Source organism: Colletotrichum siamense, assembly GCF_013390195.1.
Source record: "Colletotrichum siamense strain Cg363 chromosome Unknown KSG_Cg363_contig07, whole genome shotgun sequence".
NCBI lineage: Eukaryota > Fungi > Ascomycota > Sordariomycetes > Glomerellales > Glomerellaceae > Colletotrichum > Colletotrichum siamense.
In genome coordinates this window covers 359,259-384,479 of record NW_023501020.1, presented here as the reverse complement: position 1 = coordinate 384,479, position 25,221 = coordinate 359,259, and the positions used below count along the sequence as shown (strand labels likewise).

Sequence of the window (25,221 nt, the reverse complement as noted above, 5' to 3'; positions counted from 1 at the left end):
ACGCGAAGGTCCTGGTCGCCGGGTTCGGGGCTGGGAAAAGAGACTCCTCTCCCCGCACTACCCCGGATTACCCCGCATGCCGGTTTGCCTCTTAGCGCAACATCACCGGGGGATTGGGAATGGATGGTCGCTTATTTGGCGGCTGCTTTGGTCTTAGGCCTGTTGTGTGTTGTTGAGAACATGTCATGATGGTTTCTTGATTGGAGATGATGGACTTGGCGCATCTGGCCCATGACTATCCCTGCGGGTATTTAAGAACAGAGGGATCGACGCTTTTCACAGAGTGCAGTTTGATGGGATCGTAGCAACACGGCGAAATCCAGTGCCGAGTGATTCGAAATTCATCAAGTGTTACTTACCATGGACCATCGTGAAGCATCCCACGACCTTCGTCGAGAGGAGTCTGGCACTTATGGCCTTGACGAGAAGATCCACGATTCAGCTCATGTTGAGAATATCAAAGGCCAAGATGTCGGTGCTATTAGCGGTCTAAGCCTCGAGGAGCAGAAGAAAATCATGTGAGTCGGTTACAGCTGCCCAACTCTAGAGGAAATAGTAACATTAGGGAAGCCGACGAATCGACCTGCGACTTCTCCCGATCCTGGGTATTATGTACTCAATCTCGCTCATTGACCGAACAAATCTTGGTCTAGCACTTGTTGCGGGCATGCAAGAGGATCTAGGACTGGCGGTGGGAAACCGGTACACAGTAATCGTCATGGTCTTCTTTGTTGCATACATGTAAGTCACCCCAATGAATTCATGTTCCGGTCTTCAAGACTAGAGGAAAGACTTGTACTGACGTAAATTCAACAGTATTTTCGAGATTCCTAGCGTATGCCACGGCCCCAATCAAGCCCAACCGATCCTCATTGACGATTCATGCAGAACCTTGTCCTCCCGAAAGCCGGTCCAGCAAATTGGCTGTCTTTTCTTGGCGTCGGCTTTGGTGCAGTGCTCATCGGCATGGGCTTCGCAAAGAGCTGGGGTATGATGGCCCTCTGCCGTGCTTTGCTGGGAGTTCTAGAAGCTGGTTTTCTTCCGGGATGCACATATCTCATCACCTGCTGGTACACCCGGTTTGAAGTTGGAAAGAGATTATCTGGGTTTTGGATTCTGTCCGTCATCACAGGTGGCTTTTCTGCCATTTTCGCATATGTCCTGACTCTTTTGAAGGGCAAGGGGGGACTAAACGGATGGAGCTGTTAGTGTCCCAGTCCTGCGCGATATTCTGAGGGTAATGCTGACAGAGTTGACCAGGGATCTTCATCATCGAGGGCGCCATCACTGTCGTCGTCTGCGCCATCGGCTGGTTCATCATCATAGACTTCCCCACGCAAGCTGGAAAGTTCTTGAAGCCAGCCGAACAAGAGTTCATCATCGCCCGCATCAATCAGGACCGGGGAGATGCCGAGGAGGACAAGATTGATGGAGCGAAGATTTTGCACCATCTCAAGGACTGGCGGTTGTACTTTTGGGCATTCAACCTCATGGCCTCGACATTGCCCGGTTATGCTTACTCCTACTTTCTACCCATCATTCTCCGCAACGGCATGGGCTTCAGTAGCACCCAGGCTCAGCTGCTATCTGCCCCACCGTACGTCCTAGCTGCCATCATGGCCTATATTTCGGGCTGGCTCGGTGACCGGTATAAGATGCGCGGCCCCATCATTGCAGTGCATCAAGCTCTAACGGCTGTCGGCATGTTGATAACTGTCTATGGGAAGGCAAATGGTGCTCGATACTTTGGAGCTTTTCTTGGTAAGTCATCTACACCCGACATGTAATGTGTTATCTAACCTCTGCTCTAGGCATCGGGTTCTTGCAGTTTTGTGTTCCTGGTGTGCTCACATTCCAAGCAAACAACATCACGTCACACTCAAAACGTGCAGTTGCTTCAGCGACCTGTCTTATTGGTGGTGGCGTTGGTGGTATTATCGCCAGCACAGCCTTCATGGCAAAGGAGAGTCCTCATTATACGGTAAGTTAAAGCTTATGACGTGACATCTCCGGAGTATTTGAGATTGCTGACTTTGCTACATCAAGACCGGCATTTGGACAACCTTCGCTATTTCCATGGTGAGTATTCTGATGATCATCATCATGGACATTCACCTTTGGCGATGCAACAAAGCTGCCAAGGCAGGTCATCGGCAGAATGAGGGTATGGAAGGCTGGATGTATACTCTTTAGAAGTTTAGTGATGTATGTTACCGTAAAGACTTATTTCAAGACTCTGAAGACACTCTGAATACACCCAACATCTACCGTGAAACCCTCGAAACCTCCATGGAGACAATGTTCATTTTCTGATGGCACACCTTTCTGCCCTTCCTAGACCGGGTATGTGAATGCCTTCCAAGCCGATCACAAGGTCGGTTATTTCGAAAGTCCATTGAGGGAAACACAAGTCCTATGATTGTGGGGACACATAAACCAGCCCTTACTTTCCCTCAATCGCTTCCGAGATGACCCCTAAGGCTGTAATACCACTACCGTCATGAGGACGCTACCATGGTTTGACTGTCAGTAACTGCATCCCACGTGGCGGTCGACATAATTAGATATTTACTGACCTGACTTCCGTAGAATCCTGTAATTGCTGTTCCAGGAGACGCGGTAACTAGGAAAGGTAAACTGCTGGGTGGATCAGAATGGAATGAGAAGAAACATGATCTCTCTCGATTTGTGGTCGCCTTCATGTCATTCGTTCGGTGTTAGTCCTCATAGAGTGACAACCAGATGACTGTGAGTAACTAACCTTAAATGCCACCACAGTCCCTTCTTCGACCAGCCAAGGATAACCTTCATCGGGGTAATGCTGGAACCCCTCAACAGCATTGATGAATTCGCCTCCAGCTCCGTCAATCGCGAAGTCGATGGCTTTTGTCCAATCTCCCGGCGCTTGGCATCCAAATGTTCGATGTTCCGAAGGGACTGGAACGTCGTATGCGAAGTCGATGCGACGTATGCCGCCGCCACCCCAGATGACGCTGAGACGGGTGAGATTTCGAAGGTAAATGCCACCTGGGCCACCGAATGAAGTCCAAAATAAAGGTTTGTATCCGCTCAAATAATGCTCTCTCGGAGGAAACGACGCTTCGTTCAAGCAAAGGGTGTGTTCCGGTACATCAGGATACCATATTCCCGAATTTCGCAGCCTGTTTCCATCCTGTGCCGTTCTATTGGGCGACGGAGACTGACGATAGACAGATAGGCTGACAATTTTGCAGCCCTTTAAAGTTAGCAAATATGGGCAGCAACTTGGCAATTCGTTGCACTTACATCGAATCCAATGTCCAGATCAGCAACGCGATCACCCATGTCTAAACGCAGCGTCTTAGGTGACCTTTCCGGACAGCCAATCCAGGGAGAGGTTGGAGATTTTGAAGAAATGCCCTGCAAAGCTTGAATACCCCTTGATCCCACGGCCAACTTGAAGCCACGGAGATCTGAAGTTCCCACAGATTGCTCAGACGCGGTCCAGTAGCCAACTTGACAGATATCGCCTGCAGCATTGGTAAATTTGAGTCCAGTGACGTAACTCATGTCCCCCAAAGAAAGGGAACAGACAGAAATTCGCGATAACCCTTCAGGGATAGTCACACGATGCCTTTCGAAGAGACGAGAGCCCTTGTCGAATACGGAGTAACCTGCAACCGGCTGCTCCCACAACTCGCCAGAAACTTCTAAACGCTGGTCAGAGCGTGGAGAATAATTGACGCCAATCTCGACCCAACGGAAATCCAGAATATCCACAAGCGTCTGGGCTAGATTCCAAACACGAGCTCTGTTTTGTAGGCCAAAGCCTCTACGCAGATTGTTCGTTCGGCGATACAACCATCTCCAATTTTGAGTCTCCGTGCTGTGACGAGCCTCAAAGAGCCATGAGCGGTCTGAAGAATCTCTGAATCTCGATGCCCAAAACTGTTGATTATTGAATATGGTCCAGAACGCACGTGAGGCTAAGCGAAGGTTCAAGACATCCACTGTCGGCAGATACATGGCGATCACTGACCGGAGCTCTTCTGGAAGTGCAAAAAAGACGTCTCGTCCTGGTGTCGTTGATCCAGAGACCGATAATGTTGAGCTTGGAGGCGATTCGGGGTCTTCGGTCAGCAGATTCTGTATCTCTGGGACGTCGTATGGGTTCATTGTGAGGACAGGATCGGGCTCCATGTACTCTCGATCGGAGAATTGGTCCTCCCATGGGAAATGGTGTTCGTTATCAACGAGAACCGGCCCCTCGTAGTCGTGGCCCCAGCTGATACTCACACCATTCGCTGGGAATGGAAGCGATTCGCAGACGTGGAATAGTCTGGACAGTGGCACTTCTTCCGGATGAAAAGCCTTCTGCAAGAGATCCCAGCAAGCTTCGTGGAAAACAAATCCACGTCGTCCATTAACTTCACCCTGGCTCATTGCGCCAAATTGGTCGTTCACGGGATTGTCATGGCCAGAGTCATCCCACCGGCCGTTGGGGTCGACAGGCGCAATGAAGGTGCCACTTCCCGGATCATCATATAAGCCAACACCCGTAAGAATAACGCCATTTGGGCTACTGGATACTTGAGTAAAGTTAGCCTCCGTCGAAGAAAAATTACTAGCGACGATGCACTTACGAGCGCGGGACTGATTCAGCCAGGATATGTTGCCCGTGGGATCGAGAATGACCCACCCGCAGAGGGTGCACGAGCATATACGAGGACTCATGTTGGTTGCAGGGGACGGTGTGGGGGGGAAGATTGAATTTAAGTAGATCCAGAAAAAATAGCGGAAGACCTCTCAGTCACCTCGGAGTAACGTCTTGCCCTTTTTTCATTGGCGGACTTGGGTTGGTACGTTGGAAATCTGTACTTGTGAGGGCGTCCCGTGTTACCACAAATGGCCTCATCATGACTTGTGAAGAGTAGAATGATGCGGATGTAATTTTTTGATTGTGACTTAGGGTAAGAATCAACATGAAATTTAAGGCAACTTCTTCGTCTCTTTCAAAATCCAAAGCCTACTGTGTTTTGTTAACAACGACTTTGATATTTTCACTGCTTTACTCTACTATTTGATATAAGAAGGGCTGTGTCCCCCGTGTGCGTACAAAATTTGAAGTTACACCTACGCTACAGACGGCGAAGTACGATAGTGTCTGGCAACGACAGATCTGTAGATAATAGACCGCTACGATGACAACAATCGACGACGACGACAACAACCGATGATGATAACGATGGAAAGCCTCCAAAAAGAGTCATTTGTCCCCTTTGAGGTGCGATGAGCCGCACTGTTATTCCTCCCGTGCCCGCTTCTGGGCTGCTTCGCTGTCGCCAGCATTTGCCTTCTTAGGGGCCTGGACGATCATCGCAAAGTAGGAGTATATCTCCGCTTTGGAAGGTTCATTTCCGTACTAATCACAATTGTATGTTAGCTTGAGTCTTGAGATGATTGATCTACTAGTCAACTCACGGCTATGTAGGAAACCTGAAGCTTCGAGTCGCCGTTGTTCTTGTTCAACCAGATAATGTTGTTCGTGTTGAATCTGATTTTCTTGGTATCAAGGGCTGTCTCGAACATTTCCTTGGCTTCGTTGTCGTATTCTATCATCTGTCCGCAGTACTGCTTACTGAGGACTCCGACAACTCTTTGTGGGTCATACTCTTCGTCCTTTTCGTCGTCGGAATCGGTCTCTGTCCAATCACCGCTCTTCTTCGACCTCTTCTTTGACTTATTCGTTTTCTTGGTGGGGTCAGCATCGGCAGCACCGTCGGAAAAATTCCCATCGTCCAGTTGCCGGCGACTCCATCGGCTGCTCATGGGGTTTTCTAGAACAGCACACAAGTGGACCTTCAGTCCCAAGTTCTTGAAAATTTCGTAGAGCACCATGTCGATACCCTTGAGGCAGAATGGAAGCCCATGCTCCTTGTCAGTATGGGGATAAGCGTATGTGCTATAGATTCCCAGAAGTCTGCTTTTAGCCTGGAACTTCGTTGAAGTCACCATTGCTTTCATTTCATGGTAGAGCGGCAGCATGGTAGGGGTGAAAGCAGATGCTTGGCTAGCGAGGGCCCCGCTCCCAGCAGTAGCATACAGGTTGTATGTGAGGGTAATTCTGTGGCCAGACTTGACCTCAAACACCTCATGTTCACAATCGCTGTAAAATGATGCCCACTGAATCGAAGGCTTTTCGGAGTTTTCGGCCCAGTCAAATGAATGGGTTATTTCGTTATGTCTCACAGCAAGCTCGCCACCCTCGTGCTTCATAGGGAGGCAGACAACAAGTGAGCCGATCTGGTAGCTGGATCGGGGGGTGTCCACGTGTGCTTTGAACTTGCCCGAAGGTCCAGAGTAGATCTGTGGTTAAGTCAGTCAAGTAAATAACAACTTTACCATTCGAGTGGACTTGAACAAGGGACGGCTAAGGATGGTGATGAGGAAGGAAAGAGGTAGTGAGAGGTAGAGACGACGAGTGGTGTCGCCGATAAGGGTCAACGACGACTGGGACAGGGAGTAAAATGATGATGACGCTGTGAGTGCAAAGAAAATAAGGTAGTGAAAACAAGAGGCCTCGACGAAGGAGAAATCAGAGGCAGAAAAAGTGTCTTTCTCAGTAGAAAAAGAAAAGGATAAACACTTGAGACCACTCACATTCATGTTGTACAGCTCAGCGCGAAGTGACCGCTTGGTTTCGGCTGTGTCGAAGCTTGGGAGGAGGACCTGGCAAATAGCATCAATAATACCTGTTTCGTACGGGCAGAAGGTGGTGCAGAAATCATTAGCACCAAGCTTCTGGGCCTTGCGGTAAGTCTCATCAAGCTCATGTCGTCCGTTCAATCCGAATGTCGCCTTCTCAGAAGCTTTGAGAAGATGCTCAAACGCCGCAGTGTCCTCGTCAGACGTGAGGGGGAAAGAAACTCGATGTGGTCCGGGGTGGTCCGCTGGGTTGTCCCATCGAAGGATAACAGGAGCCGACGAGACCTTCTTCTCCTCGCTCTTCTTTGCCTTCTTGCTGGTGCTTGAAGCGCTAGGTTGTCCCTTCGGCTGCTCGATAGGAATTTCTCCACCGATAGCAAATGTGCCAGCAGCCAGATCTGCGGCAGAGATGGAAGCTTTCACCTGCTTGGCAAGCGCCCGAAGAGTAACCGCGGCAGGCATTTCGAAATGAGATGGCCTACTTTTCCTAAGTTAGCGCGGCTATACTTTCAGTATGATTAAACCTCAAATGAATCTTTGTCTTAACCGAGGCATTGGTTGTTATCTAGAGACGACGATGACGACGTTCACGACAATGACAATTAGACAACGCCGGCAACGTGGGTGAGACTAACGGGAAATTAACCGAATGTAAAGTCAGTCGGCAGGAGAAGAAGTGAGCCTAGAAGACTAGTAGCACACTCAAGTCTGTATCGTAATGGGATCTGCGGCGTGAATACTGCTGGGTTGAGGCCGAATCAGATGGTGTTGAGATGACAGAATGGAAACGAGGTTTGGAAGAGCTGAGCTGGGGCTAGAAAAGCGGTTTAAGTATTGGTGAAAAGTTCATCTCCAATAGTCTTGAACCTGTATGGTCAATGGATCCGTGTAACTGGTTTAGCAGCTCAGCGATTACCCAGCTCCTTACAACAAGGTGATACATTGGATTAAGTGTGGACGCTGATTGGCTTCACGTCAATGACTCTTCCCATGGTAAGACCCTTACCTTTTGGAGGCTCAAACCAGGCTGGTGCGAGTGGTTGCCTTGAGTCTCCAAATATTCAGGCAGCAGGTGGAGAAAACTAGACGTCGCATTGTGCAGGCCCGTGGTATCGCGCCACCCATAGCGGTAGCAGAGCTACAAAAGCCCTCACATAACATCTCGATTCTGTGCGGAGTGCATGCATCTATAGCCAAGGTGCGCAACCCTGCTGTTTCCGGTTCCTAGTCAACATGTGAAAGTTTGGATGCAGGAATTGGACCAGCGCGCTTTTCAGCAAAACATTCACCCAGGTACATTCGCGCTATGCAAGAATGCCAAAAGGTTCCACCAACAAGATGCAATCTGAATTAGTGCGAACCAACATTTACGTCTGTATCTGTCCCAAAGCTCCAGAATCCGAAAGAGAAAGATCCCCCTTAACCCGTGACCAATATTTTATGTGAACTTTCTGACTCAAGAGTCCTCCACACCCTTGATCACCACGGGGAAGCTGCCTTCAGAGACAGTCTGGTCTTCGTTCCAGAACAAAAGGTAGATATCTTGGGTGTCGGTTGGCTTGGCCCAGAACTGAGCCTGAAGCTCCGAGTTGTTGTTGTAGACAAGCTGGGTAGCGAACAATGCCCAACCGTAGGTGCTTTGGTTGACGCTAACCACAGGAACCTCAGAGGTCAGACCCATTGCACGGTCCTCGCTGTCAGTGATAGTGAGGTATCCAGCAGAAGTGCCATTGACGAAAGTTCCGTTGACCTTCCAATTCTGGCCGGTGATGGAAGGGAGGTTCCAAAGCATGGGCTCAAGGTTGGCGGACGAGTTGTCGGGAGTTTGAGTGATGTAAAGGTATCCTGGGAATCGGCTGTTAGCGATGGAACCGTCTAACCTTGGATAACTATGTGCGTGCAGTACTTACCATCATCAATCCCATAGGCGATAGGCCACGACGAAGATTTAGTGCCGTATGCAACCAAGGTGGCATTAGTCTCGGCCTTTCTCTTCTCAATAGTGGAGGCAACGGCAGCGGCACAGGTCAGACCGGCCTGCAACAGACCAAAAACTGCGGTCTTGGAAAGATACATCGTGATTATTGGTGCGCAATAACGACTGAATGAACGACTGGAAAGCAATAGCAAACGAGGGTAATGGCCGTTGACCGAAACAAACCGAGTCCATCCAGTCCGGAATCAGAGCCATTACATACCTTAACTTAAGTCTATCCAACAACTCACTTGCATGTAAAAATAAGCGTCGGTAATCAACCCACAAAGCCTATCAACCCTACTGAATCCCCCACAATACGATGTTACCAACCGTGGTGGATTCGACGCTAAAATTCCAGATGAGGGGCAGTTGCGAGCAAGATGGAGCTTCTCGTGCGATTTAGCATACAGCACAGGCCCGAAAACGCGGGAGAAGCCGTTGGAAGGTCTTTTTAAGGAAACATCTTGCATTTGAATCCTTTGTTAGAGTGCTGAATCCTGGACGAATGGAGTTGTCCTTGAATAATTGGAGCCGTCTTCGGACTACCTCCACTTTCGGGGCTGGCGATAGTGCAGTGCTATGCTTCGTGTCGATCGTCCCAAGTTTAAAGTACGCGCAACCCCCTTTCGTCATGAACCTCCGTGGATGCAACACCGATAACCCCTGCAAGTGTGCTTGTCAACGCACTCTAATCCCTAAGCCCCCGGTTTGCTTGAGGCTTAAACATACGCCAAGGTCGACAAGCTTCCTGCCGTTAGCCGTTGTCCAGCTTAATTTTGCCGTTCTAGACTAACAATGGCAAGGCATTGTTTCTAAGCGGGACCTGTAAGATTAGATCGCTATGTGTTCGGGCGCAAAACACTGCTGTGAACAGGGATTTTCCCGCTCCCGATGGCTTTAAAGCAACCGAATCAATCAGCCTCATGATCTTTCCACCACATTCCGTTTGATAGACAGGGAAACTGACCGCGATGTTGTGGGATGCTGTGGGAGAAGAAAGGGTTTCCGGCGGAAGTTGCCGTCATTAGTTATCGCAGAGTGCGGTTCCCATTACATCACGAGGTGGAATGAAATCGGGTTGCCCGTGAGATGCATTTACTTATCAACCGTTGATGCGCCCTTTCCTGTGTTTGCTGTTGCTTACTTCGGCACGCTTTGTCATTCGTTTTTGGCTTCATGCCATTAGTCTGTCTTTAACTTTGTTTCTTACTTCCAATCGTTCGTAGTCCATAATGGTTTCCGCCAAAACATTCGCTACCTGGGCAGTTGCCGCCATTGCTGGCGTTGCCGCTGCCCCTTCTGAGCTTCACCATGTCGCCCGTCGCGACTGTGGAAGCAAAGGAAACGCAGTGTCTCAAGCCGAGACTGCTCCTGTTGCCGCAACCTCTCACCAGACCTCTACCGACGGCCAGACTACCAACGGAGGTCAAACCACTACCGGTGGCCAAACTACAACCGGGGGTCAGACTTCAACCGGCAGTGAGACTACCACCGGTGGCCAGACCTCTACCAGCGGCGCGGCCTCATCTGGCGATGACAGCACCTGTGTCAACAGCCCTACTAGTCGCCAGTGCTGGCTTCCTGGTTACGATCTGACGACCAACTACTACGAGAATGTTCCCGACACGGGTATTGTCAGAGAGTACTGGTTCAACATTGAAAACACCACTGCTTCCCCTGACGGCTACGAGATGCCCGTGCAGTTGATCAATGGATCCTTCCCCGGACCCACCATCATCGCCGACTGGGGTGACACCGTCAGTAAGTAGTAAATCATAGCAAAGAACTTGCATCTTACGGAGGCTAATGACGTCTGCGAAAAGTTGTTCACCTGACCAACTCCCTCCAAACCAACGGAACTGGTCTTCACTTCCACGGCATCCGTCAGAACTACACCGACCAGATGGATGGCGTTCCCAGCATTACCCAATGCCCCATCGCCCCCGGAGACACCTACACCTACAAGTGGCGGGCTGTTGAATATGGCACCGGCTGGTATCACTCTCACTTCTACGTTCAGGCTTGGGACGGCGTCTTCGGCGGTATCACTATCAATGGCCCCGCCACTGCTAACTACGATGTCGATCTCGGCCATCTCTTCCTGAACGACTGGTACCATGTAAGTAACTGATGGCGTCAGACTCCTTTCAAGGGTATGGACTAACCGATCTCAGCAAACTGCTGATGAGCTCGTTTCTCACGCTGCCACCGGTGGCCCGCCGACTGCAGTCAACGGTCTCATCAACGGAACCAACACGTACAACGACACCATGGGATCCCGTTTCGAGACTGTCTTCGAGGCTGGCAAGAAGTACCGCCTGCGTCTTGTCAACGCCGCTGCTGACAACCACTTCCGATTCATGATTGACAACCACACCATGGAGGTCATTGCCAACGACTTCGTCCCTATTGTCCCCTACAACGCCACCCAGCTCAGCATCGGCATGGGTCAGCGTTACGACATCATTGTCGAGGGCAAGGACCTGACCGACGGCGACTTCTGGATCCGCGCTATTGCTCAGGAGGCCTGCTCCGAGTCTGATGCTGTTGACGATGTCAAGGGTATCCTCCGCTACTCCAACTCCTCCACCTCCGAGCCCACCACCTCTGCCTACAGCTACGACGACTCCTGCGCTGACGAGCTGTCCTCAAACCTCATCCCTCACCTCGCCATCAACGTTTCTTCCGAGTACATCTCAACCGATGAGAACGTCGGTGTCATGGTTCAAGACAACGCCCTCCTTTGGACCATGAACAAGACTTCCATGCACACCCAGTGGGAGTATCCCACCGCCCTCCAGCTCTCCCAGAAGAACGAGACCTGGCTGTCCAAGCAGAACGCCATCCGCTTCCCTCAGGTCAACGAGTGGGTCTACATGGTCATCCACTCCCCCTTCGCGCAGGATCACCCCATGCATCTTCACGGCCATGACTTCTGGCTCCTGGACGCTGGTTATGGTAACTTCGACCTCGATCAGACCGACCGTCTGACTCTTGTCAACGCCCCGAGAAGAGACGTCGCCATGCTGCCTGCTAGTGGTTACATGGTCATTGCTTTCCCTACCAACAACCCTGGTGTAAGTCATTCCGTGCACTTTACTTGTCGAGGATTTTGCTGATTATGTATCCTAGGCTTGGTTGTGCCATTGCCACATCGCCTGGCACACGTCCGAGGGCTTCGCTGTGCAAATTATTGAGCGCGAGTCCGAGATTGAGTACGACAGTGACGCGCTTAACAAGACCTGCACCAACTGGTCCAACTACGTTGCCCGCGTCGACCTGATCCAGTACGACTCTGGTGTTTAGAGATCTCAGCTGTAATGGTAATCACGGGGGTCGAATCGGTGTAATAATTCAAGTACATAGGTTGCAAAGGAAAGCGAAATTTCTGGAGCCAATGGCATGTCATTCTTTACCTTGCAAATGCGTTCATAATGCTTGGTGACACTCACTGATGTGACACCTCGGCCTGTGATGACTGTGAATGTGCAGAACTTTTCTCATTTCTGCCCCGGTTCTAACACATTGATCAAACCATGCTGAGGTATCATTGACACGAGATTTTCGTGCTGCATCTGCCGTCATATGCATCAAAGCATTCACAATGGACTTTTTGTACGCGACGTCTCATTCGTAACTCCCCGGTATGCTACTACAATATTTCATGATCGTGTGATGAGGTGTTTCCGAAAAGAAAATGATTTCAATGAGCATTGCGCCCAACTGTACCGGGCAATTGGGACTTAAGCATCTTCCTTTCTTAAGGAAGCCATCTCATAGGGTGCAAGTAACTGCCAGTCGCTACCTCATGGTCATTATGACCTATGAGTTTTCTCCCTCGACGTTTCGTAGCCCATCTAGGAAGTGTCTGGGTGTGCTGAAAATACGACAAGGCCGTCACACGTTGTGAAACAAGAGGCAAAAGGTTTTGCAGAACCAGTCAAGCAAGAACGCATCTACCGCAGAACTCGACAAACATTTCGGCGTTTCTATGGACTTTCGGGTTCCATGTGGAGAGCCCGTAACACCGGGAGCAAGTTGGACTTGTTCGTAGGATGTGGGAGCCGTGCAATGTCACAGCCGGCCCTTGAGTTCGGGAATGAGGGGGAATGGCTGCACTAGCCCTTAGGGTCTCTCGGTTCATATGACGCGTCGTGATGCGAAGACCTATTTTTACCTGCGTATCAGAGATAGGCTATGCCGTCATTGTACAGGAGAAAGATCATCCCTAGCATTCGGGAAAAGAGAGATTATATCCATTCTGTCATCTGATGATGGCCTGTATTTTGGCCAAAACGACAAGAATGAATCGATGCAGTCAGTGATAGTCAGCATGCGTATCTGGTGTCGATTATTACGCCAACATATCTATTTCGGACTTTCGTAGACTTACAACCCCCGGATACAATCAATCGGTTCCGGCAATTTGAACAACGGCCTGCGGTCAACGCCACGTTTTAAAATTGCCGAGGTAACGCAGCGATCTAATTGACTTATTGATAACTCTGACGGATTGTATGCTAATGAATAGTGAAGGGAATTCTCGTGTCGACGTGGCCGAGAGGGTGTGTGAGTGTGACAACTACGTAGCACGTCTCGTGAATTCTTATCAGAGGAGATTCTAAGAAGTTTATGTGACCAAAGTCCTCTATCCCATCGTTTCAATTGCTTTGTCGACTGCCATATTTCCGATTCCCCTTTATGTGTTGCCGAACAGAAATCAACCTGATCTCGGTCGCGGGGTAAGTCATCCGACAACTCAGATTGGCTAGCACTTCTATAAAGATTAATCGTTGATTGATAGCCTTTCTTACAACATCTCGCAGCTCTTGGACGCGACGCCGCTGAAAGTTCGTCTTCTATCATCATGATTCAACCCAATCTTCGGACCGCGATCGTATTGGACTTGCCGCCTTGAACTCTGAAAAGACCCCGCATCTCGTACTTCAAAAGACAATACTTCAGCAAACTTTTGAACGCCAAGCCGATCGTCCCGCTTGACTCCGATTACCGTGGAAGACTCGTCCAGGTACTGCTGCATCCAGATGGGCCAACCAAAGCTTCACATTTCAGAGCCTGATACTTCCGGACCTTTTACCACCCCACTGCCGTCCAGTCAATACGCTTACTTCGTATATGCAGTCCTCATTTGAAAACGCCAATCAATCGGCAGTGGCATCCTAGGTTTTTCGTTCCCGCGAATCTCGGTTGATGTCATCTTACATCGGCAGCATGTTTCACTCTTCAGTGAAAAAACAATATGGATTGGCTGCAGAATTTCACGGAGTTGGTGATGGCCGATATGATGAAGAAACCCACCCAGAGACGCTTATCTATTGGATGGCCTTTATCGGCTCCCCACGAGTCATCTCCGACCCCTCAGGAGGCGCCGTTGCCGCCCCTGAGTGTCCTTTCCAGTCAGATTGCAACAGGAGCTGTCACAGCGCGGCCTTGATACGCTTCAAGAGAGGCACATTCCGACGAAAAAGTGAGTTTCCTACAAGTGCACCTTCGTAGGGACGATCACTCGGTTTCGGTGTCCTAATTCTGGAAGTGGGTATGACTCCAATTGGAACATTTGGAACATGACTGGTGCTGTGTTCAGCCACAAACAAGGCTTGGACTCAGGCTCTGTAGTGAATCAGCCACACTGGTTGAGCCACACCGTACTATGCATGTATGTCTGTCATACATGGATGTCATACATACTAGTACATGGATGACATGCATTAACAGACAATGACAGCTAATAGTACGAGGAGAAGTATAAAAAGGCATTTCCCCCAGCATGCAAGACAAGATCGGATTGCGCGCGCGAGTTGTGTAATAGGGGCGCCCCATTGAGGCACGTGAACCGGACAGCTCATTTCCATAGCAGCGATGCGAGGCATATCCATGGGCGACGGGCTGTCCGTGACCCCATCGGAGCTACCACTGGAATGTGTTTAGGTGTTGATCGGTCATTTACTGGCAGCCGGCAGCGGCCGGCGCTCCCGGGCGAACCGTTCCCACAGTCTTCCATTCCTCCAGTCCGCACCCTGGTCAGGGGCTGTTGCCGTGAAACGAACCTGTGGAATTAGAGTGGTAATATGGCCCCTGCATCAATGCGATTTCCAGGCCAATTTTGTTTACTTCACGTGATCTCCACTGCCATTTCCCTTCATCTGGATCTCGAGGCCACATCAGACTGACTTCACGCACTCTGACTGACCTGACCAAATCACGAAAAGGGGACAAGAGCCTCACAGCACTCCATCGAGGCAACATGGCGACCAAACGCGATTCCGGCGAGTGGGCAGGCCCGCGACGGCTTCCCTCCGTCAGGGAGAAGCTGTCCGGCTTCGTGAAGCGAGGCCGCGGCCTGGCCAAGAAGTCAACGCTGTCGCTCATCGGAGAGCGCAGCCAGCGGCCATCGCTGGATGAGAGCCAAAAGGCCCTCCCGCGAGTTGAGGTGCAAGCCTTTGGGACGTCAAGTCTCGAGATCGACTTGACCTCGCTCGAGGCTTTCCGCGACGTGCCGATGCCGCCGCCACAAAAGAAACCGGAGCAACAACAGCCTCCACCGACGACCTCATCCACGACCCCAATTGCGGACATGTTCTCCGCAAAAAGGACCCCTCTCACTGAGCCCTCACCAGCCAACAACTACTCACTCAACAAGTCTTCACCATCACTCATCGATGCCTTGAAGAAGTCCACCAGGGCCGAGGACCGTCGCTCTAGCATGGTCTCATCGCAGGCGGCTCAGACGTCGGACCCTGCCACCAATGTGACCGTCATCAACCTCACTCACTCAGTACCTCACACCGCGAAGCCATGGCCGCCCCCAGAGAAGCCGCGCGCAGCTGCACCTAATCGCCTACAAGCAAACAAGGCTTCGGACTCAAAACAGCCCGGTAGGATACAGCTTCGCGAGCCCCGGCGCGCCGCATTTGTGCCGTCGGGTCCCGCCGCCATCAACATGCCGCCAATGTCGAGGCCTCGCCTCAACGCCGACATCGCCTCAGAGATCGTTGAAAAGCGTTACTCGACGCCGCCGACAGGACTGTCTTCACTGGGTGCGGCGCCAACTTCCGTTCCTGCCGAGACCATCCGATCAGACCGGAGGAGGTCCTGGCAGCCGGCGCCAACATCAGTGCCTTCAGGCAGCTCAACGCCGTCTGCACCACCATCTGCGTCCGCGCCGTGGCGTAACGGACTTGGCAACCGACGCATCTCACCGCGTCTCGCCACGGATCGTCTGGCGTGGATCAAGGAGCTGGAGGAGGGCAAGAAGAAGACATCAATCAACGGCGATCTCCCTGTCCTCAAGAGCGTGCAGGGCAGTGTGGCAGACAAGTTGGCCAGGTTCGAGCAGAAGCAGCAGCAGCAACAGCTGGCACCACTCACTCGCTCGAACTCCACCAGGAGTCGTAATTCCTCGGTGGCGGACACCACCTTTTCCTCGTATGGAGGTGCGGCTACGAGCCGGTCGTCACTAGACAGCCACCGCGCTTCATCTGTGTTCTCGCACTACGATGACACGTTCCGTGAGAAGATGGAGCTTGTTGCCGGGCGTAAGGGTGATGAGGAAGCTGAGGAGAAGCCTGCCCTGCAGAAGGTTACGACCAGCTTTGTGTCAATCGGCAAGAAAGACAAGCAGGCAACCGTCGACACGGTTCAGGCTGCTCAAGAGCCCAAGGACGTCGAGAAGGTTGAGGATGTGGAGAAGATTGGAGATGAGAAGGTCCCTGACGTCAAGGTCGAGGAGCCCAAGGTTGAGGTCGAGGAGCCCAAGGCTGAGGTTGAGGAGCCCCAGACCGAGAGCGTCCAGGAGACTGAGGGTGTCGAGAAGGTTGACGACGTGAAGGTCGACGATGTTGAGAAGACCGTGGAGGCCGAGAAGGTCGAAGACGTTCACCAGATTGAAAGCAGTGAGAACGTCGAGGAAGTCCAGAATGCCGAGGAGGTCCAGAACGCCGAGAAGGTGGAGCTGGCCGAGGTCGTTGAGAAGGTCGAGGCCATCGATGTGCCTCAAGTTGTCGAGGAGGTCCCCGAGGTTGTCGCTTCCAAGGACGTCGCCGAGGTCCCAGTTACCGACAAGGTCGACGCCACCAACGAGCCCCGCGAGATCGACACGACCCAGACTGCGGAGGAGCCCCAGACGATTTGAGTGGAGGACATTCTGCGGGGATGAGATTGTTTGCATTTGAATTTTTGACACAGCGAAGGCGTATGTGGAGGGCCCGTCAACAGCAGGGTTCCCTACTTCGCATGATTATTCCCCCCCGACAATCCGGACGGCGGGCGCGATGCTGAGTTCGTCAAGAGCGCCTCGCCCGACCCGGATGTCGACCTGTTTATTGCATAGTTCTTTCACATGATGATGATTAGATGTCGATAATGATCAAATTGAGATGGCCTGGACTTATGGTTCGTTAATTAAGGCATCTGAACTTCAGAAACTCGTTCCAACCTACAATGCGCGATGTGGTCAAGCTACATTTGTGACATTCCTATCCGGTTGACCTGGTTATTTGCTCGTGGATGTCTACCTAGGACCGCTCAAGGTCCTCATTCCAAGCTTACGCACTACTCACGTTGCATTGCGTACTTTCGCCTCCGTCCTCCCTAGAGTCCGTGACTGTTTACGTCGAGAGAAAGTGCATATCTTTACATGTGTATACCGATTGCCAAGATTCGCACGCTCCGAGCTGAACTCAGTTCACTGCATGACTGTAGATGCTGTAGAGAAAATCAAGGCTGTCGGTTGTGTTAGGTCTGTACACCTTTGCGATGATATCGATCCCACCACCAAGCCTTCTCCCCCTGAGGGTGGCATAGACCCCGGATTAAGACTCCGTTCACGTTCCTGATCGGAATGCATCGTCGACTCCCATGAGAGCCATTTACGAAAGCGTTATGGTGGTGCACACAATAAATCAAGTCAATGCTGAATAACAGCAGCGAAGGCGTATCTTAGGATCGACAGTCTGGCGAGGAAGATATCCAGACAGGAAAGTGGAAACACGATTGTTCCCCATGAATGGGATTTCCCAACAGATTTATCGAAACATAGGACATGTAGGCTAACGGTTGTAGACTAATATAATTTATTTCAGAATAGTTGTAGTGTATGATTTGGCAACCGAAGGCAATTTTTGAATACATTTGGCAGTGCAATATCGCATCGCAGTTGACTTGAGCTGGCTATGTCTGCAGGTTCTCTCAAGAAATGGACATAAGCATAGGGGACGCATATGAATCTCGTCACAGCTCGAGCGGCCAAAACAACAACGACGTTGGGTAAGTATTGTTGATCGTAGAAGTCTGTCACGGTGTCAGCGCTAAAATTAGAAACATTAAGTCCTCGACTAGCGGGGACGGTCGAAGCGCCCCGCATTGAGACTATTAGCGCACCTCAACGCCTAGCACCAGCAACGATTATGAGGCCAGGCAGATATATCCGCAGCAATAGAACAGAAGAGAAATCATTAACTATCGATCTATATTTTAGCAGTAACCCACTAGATTTTTACAAAATAATTCAAACTTAGGAGGGAATATTTAACTACTTCCTAATCTTAACTATTATCCTAGTTTTAAGATATAGTATATATATAACTAAGACCTTTAAGGACTAAATAAAAATAGAGAGAATTAAATTATAAAAAACTCTAGATATAATTAAGATCCTATAACTAGAAGAACTCTAGATATTAAAATCTATAGATACTTATATAGAGGTATTAATCTATTAGATAGACTTAGCTATAGAAGTTACTATTCCTACTAAGAGAATTAATACTCTCTATAACTATAAAGGCTAGACTAATAAGTTCACAGAAATCTATTAAAATTTTTAACACCTTAAGTAAAAAGCTAAGAATACTAATACTATAATTAATATTAAAAACACTAAAGAAACTTATTATATCCTCTAGAAAGCTCTAAAAACTTAGAAAAGGAATATATATAGAGACTTCTTTATAGAAGTAATTATAAATAGGAATACTTTATAGAAAATTACTAAATAGTAGAAGAGTAGTAGTAACTTTTAGATCCCCTAAATTAAATAGCTTAAAATAGAAAGCAAAACCCTTATAGAAAACCTAGAGATTACTAAGGTATTTAAAGAGAAATTCTTCTTACTTTAAAGTATAATAAACCTTAAGGATATTAACTATACTAAATACTTACCCCTAAAAGAATAACTACTTATTATAATCTATAAAATTATTTAAATAGCTAAGAATATATCTACTAAGAAAGCCCTAAAACTTAATACTTACTCTAACGAAATAATTAAGAATAGCCTTCTAAAAGAGGATTATATAAGAAAAATAAACTCTAACTAAGTAAAAGCTATTTAGTAGCTTTTTAATATAAGCTTAGAAATAAGTTACTACCTTTAATACTTTTAAGATATAACTATAGTTACTTTCTATAAAATAAGTAGATCTACTAAAAAATTAAATAGTTATTAGCTTATTATACTACTTAACTTACTAAGAAAACTCCTTAAATTAGTTATCTCTAACTAACTTTAATATATTTTTAGTACTTACTTAGATATACTACCTATTATATATCTAAGAGGTTATAGAAAGGTCTTTTATAAAATAACCCTCTACTAGATTCTTAAGATAGTTTATAGTATATAGAACGATAAGATACTTACAGTAATAATTATTATAGATATCTTTAGTATATTTAACTATATCTCTTATGCTAAACTTATCTATAATCTATAAAAAAAGGGTATTAATTCTAATATAATTTAATAGATTAATAGCTTTCTAAAAGGAAGAATAATAGACTTATACTTACTAGATTATATAATACCTTAAGAAGATATCTAAGTTAGAATTCCCTAAAGCTCTCCCTTTTTACCTCTTCTATATATCCTTTTTAATAATAAGCTTATTAAGGACCTAAAGATACTAAGTATTTCTCTCGCTTAAATTAATAATATAACTCTTATTATTAAAGCTAAGACTAAAATATAGCTAGTAATAAAAATTAAACTCACCCTATTAGTATATAATATATAGGTATAAAAGTATAATACTAAGTTTAACTAGGATAAATTCCATATAATATACTTCACTAACCTAAAAAACCTAAGAAATAATAATTTTAAGAGGCTAAAAGTCTTCTTCTACTAATACTTAAAGCTAATAGAATATAAAGACTATATTAAGGTGCTAAGAATTACTATTAATTATAAGCTTAAGTTCTAACACTATATCACTATTACTACTAAAATAGCCCTTTATAATATTAAGAAGGTTATAGAGAAGCTTAAAAACTTAACCTATAAAGCTAGTATAAACGCTATAAGAACAGCTTATAAAGCTATAATCTTATTATCCTTCCTCACTAATTACTTAATATAGTACTAACTAAACCTTATAACCTTACTTACTATTAAACACCTTAAATAAATCTAAATAGATATAGTAAAGTATACTTTAGGGGCTATTACTAAAACGTTAAAAGACGCTATAAATATTAAAGTTTACCTTCTACTTATAAAACTATATCTTAAATAATAATACTTAAATACCTTAGTATAGCTATTAGCATACCTAATTAGGGGCTAATTAGTTAATTAAGCTGATCTAAAGGCTTATTTCTAAAGCCCTTTAGTAAAACTTATTACTTATACTAAAACTTAATACTAAGGGATTAATATTATAACTATAAACTAAAGCCTAATTTATATTAATCCTCCTTAAAGTTTTTTTCTATTAACTATTATAGATATTAAAAATAAGAACCTTATTAAGAACTACTTCTAAGTAGAAGTTAGTAGTCTTATATAATTATCTTTAGGTCTAGCTATAAAATAAAATTAAACCCTTAATAAAGAACTAAATATTTCTATTACTACTTTAGGCATATTATATAATTATTAGGACCTATCTTAAATATCTTTAATAAGCTCCCCTAAAACCTAAATAGCTCTAAGATATAATAAAAATATAAATCTAAAAACTATATAACTCTTTACTAATAGATTAGGAATTAAAGAGATAATAAGAGTAATAATCTTTTACCTTAAGACTAAGAGCTAAAAGAGAGTTTATCTTAGTATAATAGCTAGTTTCTCTATCTTCTATAGAGAGGTAAAGGTAATTATACTAATACTAAAATATATATAGATACTTAATATACTATAGCTAATCTATATCTACTTAGATAATAAAGGGGTTATCTAATCTCTAAGTAAACCTTACTCTTACTAAAGGAAGTAATTCTTTATTTAAATCTATAAGCTCTATAAAATATTACTAAATTATATTACTATAAAATAGATCTTAGCTTACTTAGGAATTAAGAGTAATAAAATAGTAGATTTATATACTAAAGAAGCTATTAAATAGAGAGATAAGAAGAAACTATTTAATATTATAAGCCCCTTAGACTTTAACTTAAAAAGCTATCTTCTTACTACTTCTTTATAAAAATATTAGTTAATAAATAGAATAATAAAAACCTAAGTAGCTAAATAGAGTAAAGTAGTATATAGCTATCTCTCTAAATAGATTAAAGCTTACTTATATAAATTAAACCTTAAATATCTCTAAAACTTAAATAAGCTCTTTATATTAGTTATTATCTAACTTTATATAAGTAAAATAAGCTTTTATTACTACTTATATTTAATTAGAAGAGCTAAAAACCCCTTCTACTTAAGCTACTTAAATAAGGGTAGGAAGATACTATAAACTAAAAAATATATCCTACTATATTATCTAAATCTTATAAACTATAAAGCTTATATATAGGAGAATATTAATACTACTTATACTTCTCTTAGTAATCTCTTAAATAAAATCAAAAGAGTAAGATATATAGCAAAAATAATATTAAAAGTAGACCTCTTAAGGTAGTTTAAAGTAGTAGATATTAAAAACCTTAAAATAATATATAACTAAAAGAGGAATAAACCTTTAATCTAAGCTAGTATTAAAAAGAAGTTTATTTTAAAAGATATTACTAATAGTAATAAATATTAATATAACTAAACTAACTCCCTATTAAGAGCTTAAAATAACTAATAGTTTAACCTTTTAGTAGTAATTAGTAAAAAATACTTAGAATATAGTAGATTATTATATTATAATACTTATTAAGATTACTTATTATTATTTATTATCCCCTAAGAGTTTAAGTATTTAACCTCTATAGGATAATATAAAGCTACTACTAAAGTAATTAAGAGAATTAGATTTTAGTAATAAAACTTTCACTATAGAAGTAACTTAGCTTACTATAGTATTTATAGCTATATTATTACTTCTTAATCTTTAATACTACTTATAAAGAGCTATACTAATAATTAAGAGGGAAAAACTAGCTTTAGAACTAATATTACTTAGAATTAGACCTAGAAAAGGTAATCCTTTATTTCCTCCCTATATTATATTATCTTATAAATATATATACTATCTAAGACTACTCTATATTTAGTATAGATACTAAAAAGTAATAAAGAATATAATATAATATAATATAGGATAGATAACTAAGTAGTTTTAGATTAGATAGGTAGTAAGTTATTAGGGATAGTAGGGGATATTATAGGAGGGATTTAGCACCCTCTAAGTACTAAAAATTAGTTATATAATGTATAAGTAGTAGTATAAGATAGTAGCTGCATACCCCTTTAGGGTTCTAGAAGGCTTAATAACACACACACACACACACACACAGACTATTAGCGCAATCCTTCACGCGGCCCGGGGGGAGATCCCGCGGTTGCCTAGCGATCTCAAGCTCCTACCGTCAACAACATCAACCTGATTCACCGTCTGGCTTCAACCGTGTCCGGGTGAGCTTGTCCATGGGCCCTCACCGCTGCATTCGGAAGATAGTCTCCGCTAATTCTTTCCTCGAGAAGTCTGTGCTTCTCAAAGTCCCGTTCTTTTGCCTCAAGCTATCGTCTCAGTTGACGTTATCTCACGGCAACCACGTCGTCCGATCACCAGGCGTCACCCAGTTCACTTCCGAATTCAGCTTGAATATGAGCAGACAAACAAGATCGTCTACGGGGAAACAGAGTGAAGACGCACATCAATCATCACCCGGTCCACCCGGGTCCAGGATCTCATCGACTCCAGCCTCTATCCCAACCTTGCGCTTCGAAACCCAATCCAAGTGGGAAACATGGCTGGCAGAAAACTATGCTACCTCATCTGGCTTGTGGGTTCAAATTGCCAAGAAGAACTCGAATATCCCGTCAGTGACCTATGACGAGGCGCTTGATATCGCACTATGCTTCGGGTGGATCGATGGCCAACGCAAGTCTTATGATGAAAGACACTTTGTCCAGAGGTTTACGCCTCGTCGGAAGAAAAGTCTTTGGTCCAAGAGGAACGTGGATAAGGTTGCCAAGTTGACTGAGGCTGGTCGTATGCAACAGTCAGGACAGGTTCAGATCGATACGGCGAAAGCGGACGGTCGCTGGGGCAGGGCATACTCTTCAGCCAGCGTGATGGAGGTACCACTGGATTTTCAGACGGCGTTGGAAGTCAACGACAATGCTAGGAAATTCTTCGATGCGCTCAACAAGACACAGAGATACTCATTCCTGTGGAGGATCGAGACGACAAAGAGACCAGAGACACGAAAACGCAAAATCGGGCAGTTTGTGGAGCTACTCGCTGAACACAAGACTCTTTGAAAAGGTTACTGGGCCTTTCTTTTGATGAAAGTCTCTTCATATGGAGCGGGTAAAATCTATATAATGCCTACTATGCCGCGATTTGGCTTGCATACTTCATGCCTGTACTTGTGATGAAAGGAATATCGACCACAGGTGCCTCATGCGATACCTTATCCCAAACCCTGTTAATACGGCTGACAATTGCCGCGGGCAGGGGCCCTCTCTTCAAGCCGACGAGATTATCGCCCAACTGAGGTACACTGCTTGCACCCATTACGATACCATCTTCATGTGCTGGATCGAGAGCAGAACTGAAAGCTACCCATCGAGTGGCTAGATCATATCCAGACACACCCGCGTCCTGTGCGATCTCATTCCAAGCTGTCAACGCCTCCAACATTGACGGCTTGTTGTACATCTCGTTGTAGAAGAAGCCCTGAGCACCTCCCTCTTTTCCGAATCGTCCAGCACCGTCCACGATCTGTTGCTTCGTCTTTGCTAAGAAGCCTCCAGCCGTAGGACTGTAAGCGTAGAAGGAGATGCCAAGTTTGCGTAATGTTGGAAACAAGGTCCTCTCAAAACTTCGGGTTAAGGGATTATAGTTCCCCTGGTAGACGGTTGGAAGAACCCAGCCTTTGGATTTCTGATGGTCGTAGATTCTCTGCACCTCTTCGGCCGTGTGATTGGAAACGCCGAAGCGCCGAAAAGCTCCATCTTCGAAAAGCTGTTGGATGCCTGAGAGAGTCTCCTCGATGGGAATAGTAGGATCAGGGGAGTGGAGGTAAAGAATGTCGATTTGCTTGATATTGAGCTTCTTCATTGATGCTTGAGTTCGCTGAATTACTTGGTCTTTGCGCAAAGAGCCAGGGCCCATGATACCAGGGATCTTCGTGGCGATATTGAAGCTTTCTCCTGCTCGAGCTTCACCGAGGAGCTCTTCGCTGTCACCATAACCTTGTGCGACGTCTATCTCCGTCACTCCTCTCACACCGAGATCTTCGAGGCATGACTTGAGGGCGGCGGGGGTCCAGTTGTCTTTGGACAAGAAAAGGCCCCCGCCAATGATCGGCTTAACTGAAGCCATGGCCACGATGAAGACTCGGGGGAAGCTGCAGAACAACTTGAGAAAAGAGATAACTTCAGAGTGGTAGCAGTTATGCGTGAGAGCTCGGGGCCAAGACGGACTTCACGGATATCAGATCTCCCATTTCTGAAATACGAAACCGAGGTATCGGCGGCTTCGGCGCCTACGGCGGTCAACCAGCCGCCTCAGGCCTGGGTTTCTCCGTCCGCGATCTCGTCTTCCAAGTCTTCGTCTGCGGCGTTGAACTCTCTCTTGCCTCATTCTGCGTAATGCAGCAATCGTCAACGCAACTGTCCGCTTAGTGAGCGGAAGCTGGCTACTCATGGTGTTGCTTTAAGTTTCCATGGCAAACTCAGCTTATATCCATTCTGGCGCTTATTGGGTCAAGTCGCCTCACACGGGTCGTCTCGTTGCCGTCAAAATGGGCCTAAACCTTATCTTCAGCGCATCGTCACATTGAGCGGGGGATGTTCCCTGCCCACAGACAGGCGAGATGGGGCCTGGAAACTGGGCCCTTTGCCAACTGTTCAGTGCTTTTCAGCCCTTGACTTGGCGTTGAGACCTCTATGCAACCGCGCCTGCAAGCATGGGATTCTCAAATGCGCTGTTTACCACAATCCTCCATAATCTCCCGAAGTTTGAAGACGATCAGACGCAGATGACGGACTGAGAGAACAAGGTTAACCATGAGTGCCCATCTAGCTGTTGACTTACACTTGCTCAATTTACCATAAGCCTATTGCATCAATCTGGAGAAACCTGCCGTACAGTTGCAGCAGACCCATCAGATCCTACATGGAACGGTTTCAACAGCTTCGCCGC

At 46.3% G+C, this 25,221-nt stretch overlaps 5 protein-coding genes across 5 annotated transcripts; 2 read left to right on the top strand and 3 right to left on the bottom strand.

The window, feature by feature from the left end:
• Positions 1-360: 360 nt before the first annotated feature.
• CGCS363_v010444 (putative transporter) lies at positions 361-2,193 on the top strand (the record flags this gene model as incomplete). The annotated part of the gene is made up of 7 exons (XM_036642293.1): positions 361-518; positions 571-741; positions 817-835; positions 889-1,204; positions 1,261-1,761; positions 1,812-1,981; positions 2,047-2,193. The coding sequence occupies 7 exons, from the start codon at positions 361-363 to the stop codon at positions 2,191-2,193; spliced, it is 1,482 nt and encodes a 493-aa protein (XP_036492064.1).
• Positions 2,194-5,281: 3,088 nt separating this feature from the next.
• On the bottom strand, positions 5,282-7,146 carry CGCS363_v010443 (uncharacterized protein; the record flags this gene model as incomplete). Its single annotated transcript, XM_036642292.1, has 3 exons — positions 5,282-5,401; positions 5,461-6,345; positions 6,640-7,146. 3 exons carry the CDS (start codon positions 7,144-7,146, stop codon positions 5,282-5,284), a joined length of 1,512 nt encoding a protein of 503 aa, XP_036492065.1.
• Positions 7,147-8,140: 994 nt separating this feature from the next.
• Positions 8,141-8,760, bottom strand: CGCS363_v010442 (uncharacterized protein; the record flags this gene model as incomplete). The annotated part of the gene is made up of 2 exons (XM_036642291.1): positions 8,141-8,529; positions 8,595-8,760. The coding sequence occupies 2 exons, from the start codon at positions 8,758-8,760 to the stop codon at positions 8,141-8,143; spliced, it is 555 nt and encodes a 184-aa protein (XP_036492066.1).
• A 1,134-nt stretch (positions 8,761-9,894) lies between these two features.
• Positions 9,895-11,968, top strand: Laccase-4 (Laccase; the record flags this gene model as incomplete). The annotated part of the gene is made up of 4 exons (XM_036642290.1): positions 9,895-10,423; positions 10,486-10,781; positions 10,837-11,739; positions 11,795-11,968. The coding sequence occupies 4 exons, from the start codon at positions 9,895-9,897 to the stop codon at positions 11,966-11,968; spliced, it is 1,902 nt and encodes a 633-aa protein (XP_036492067.1).
• Positions 11,969-23,403: 11,435 nt separating this feature from the next.
• On the bottom strand, positions 23,404-24,399 carry sirO-1 (Oxidoreductase sirO; the record flags this gene model as incomplete). Its single annotated transcript, XM_036642289.1, has 1 exon — positions 23,404-24,399. One exon carries the CDS (start codon positions 24,397-24,399, stop codon positions 23,404-23,406), a length of 996 nt encoding a protein of 331 aa, XP_036492068.1.
• Positions 24,400-25,221: the final 822 nt, after the last annotated feature.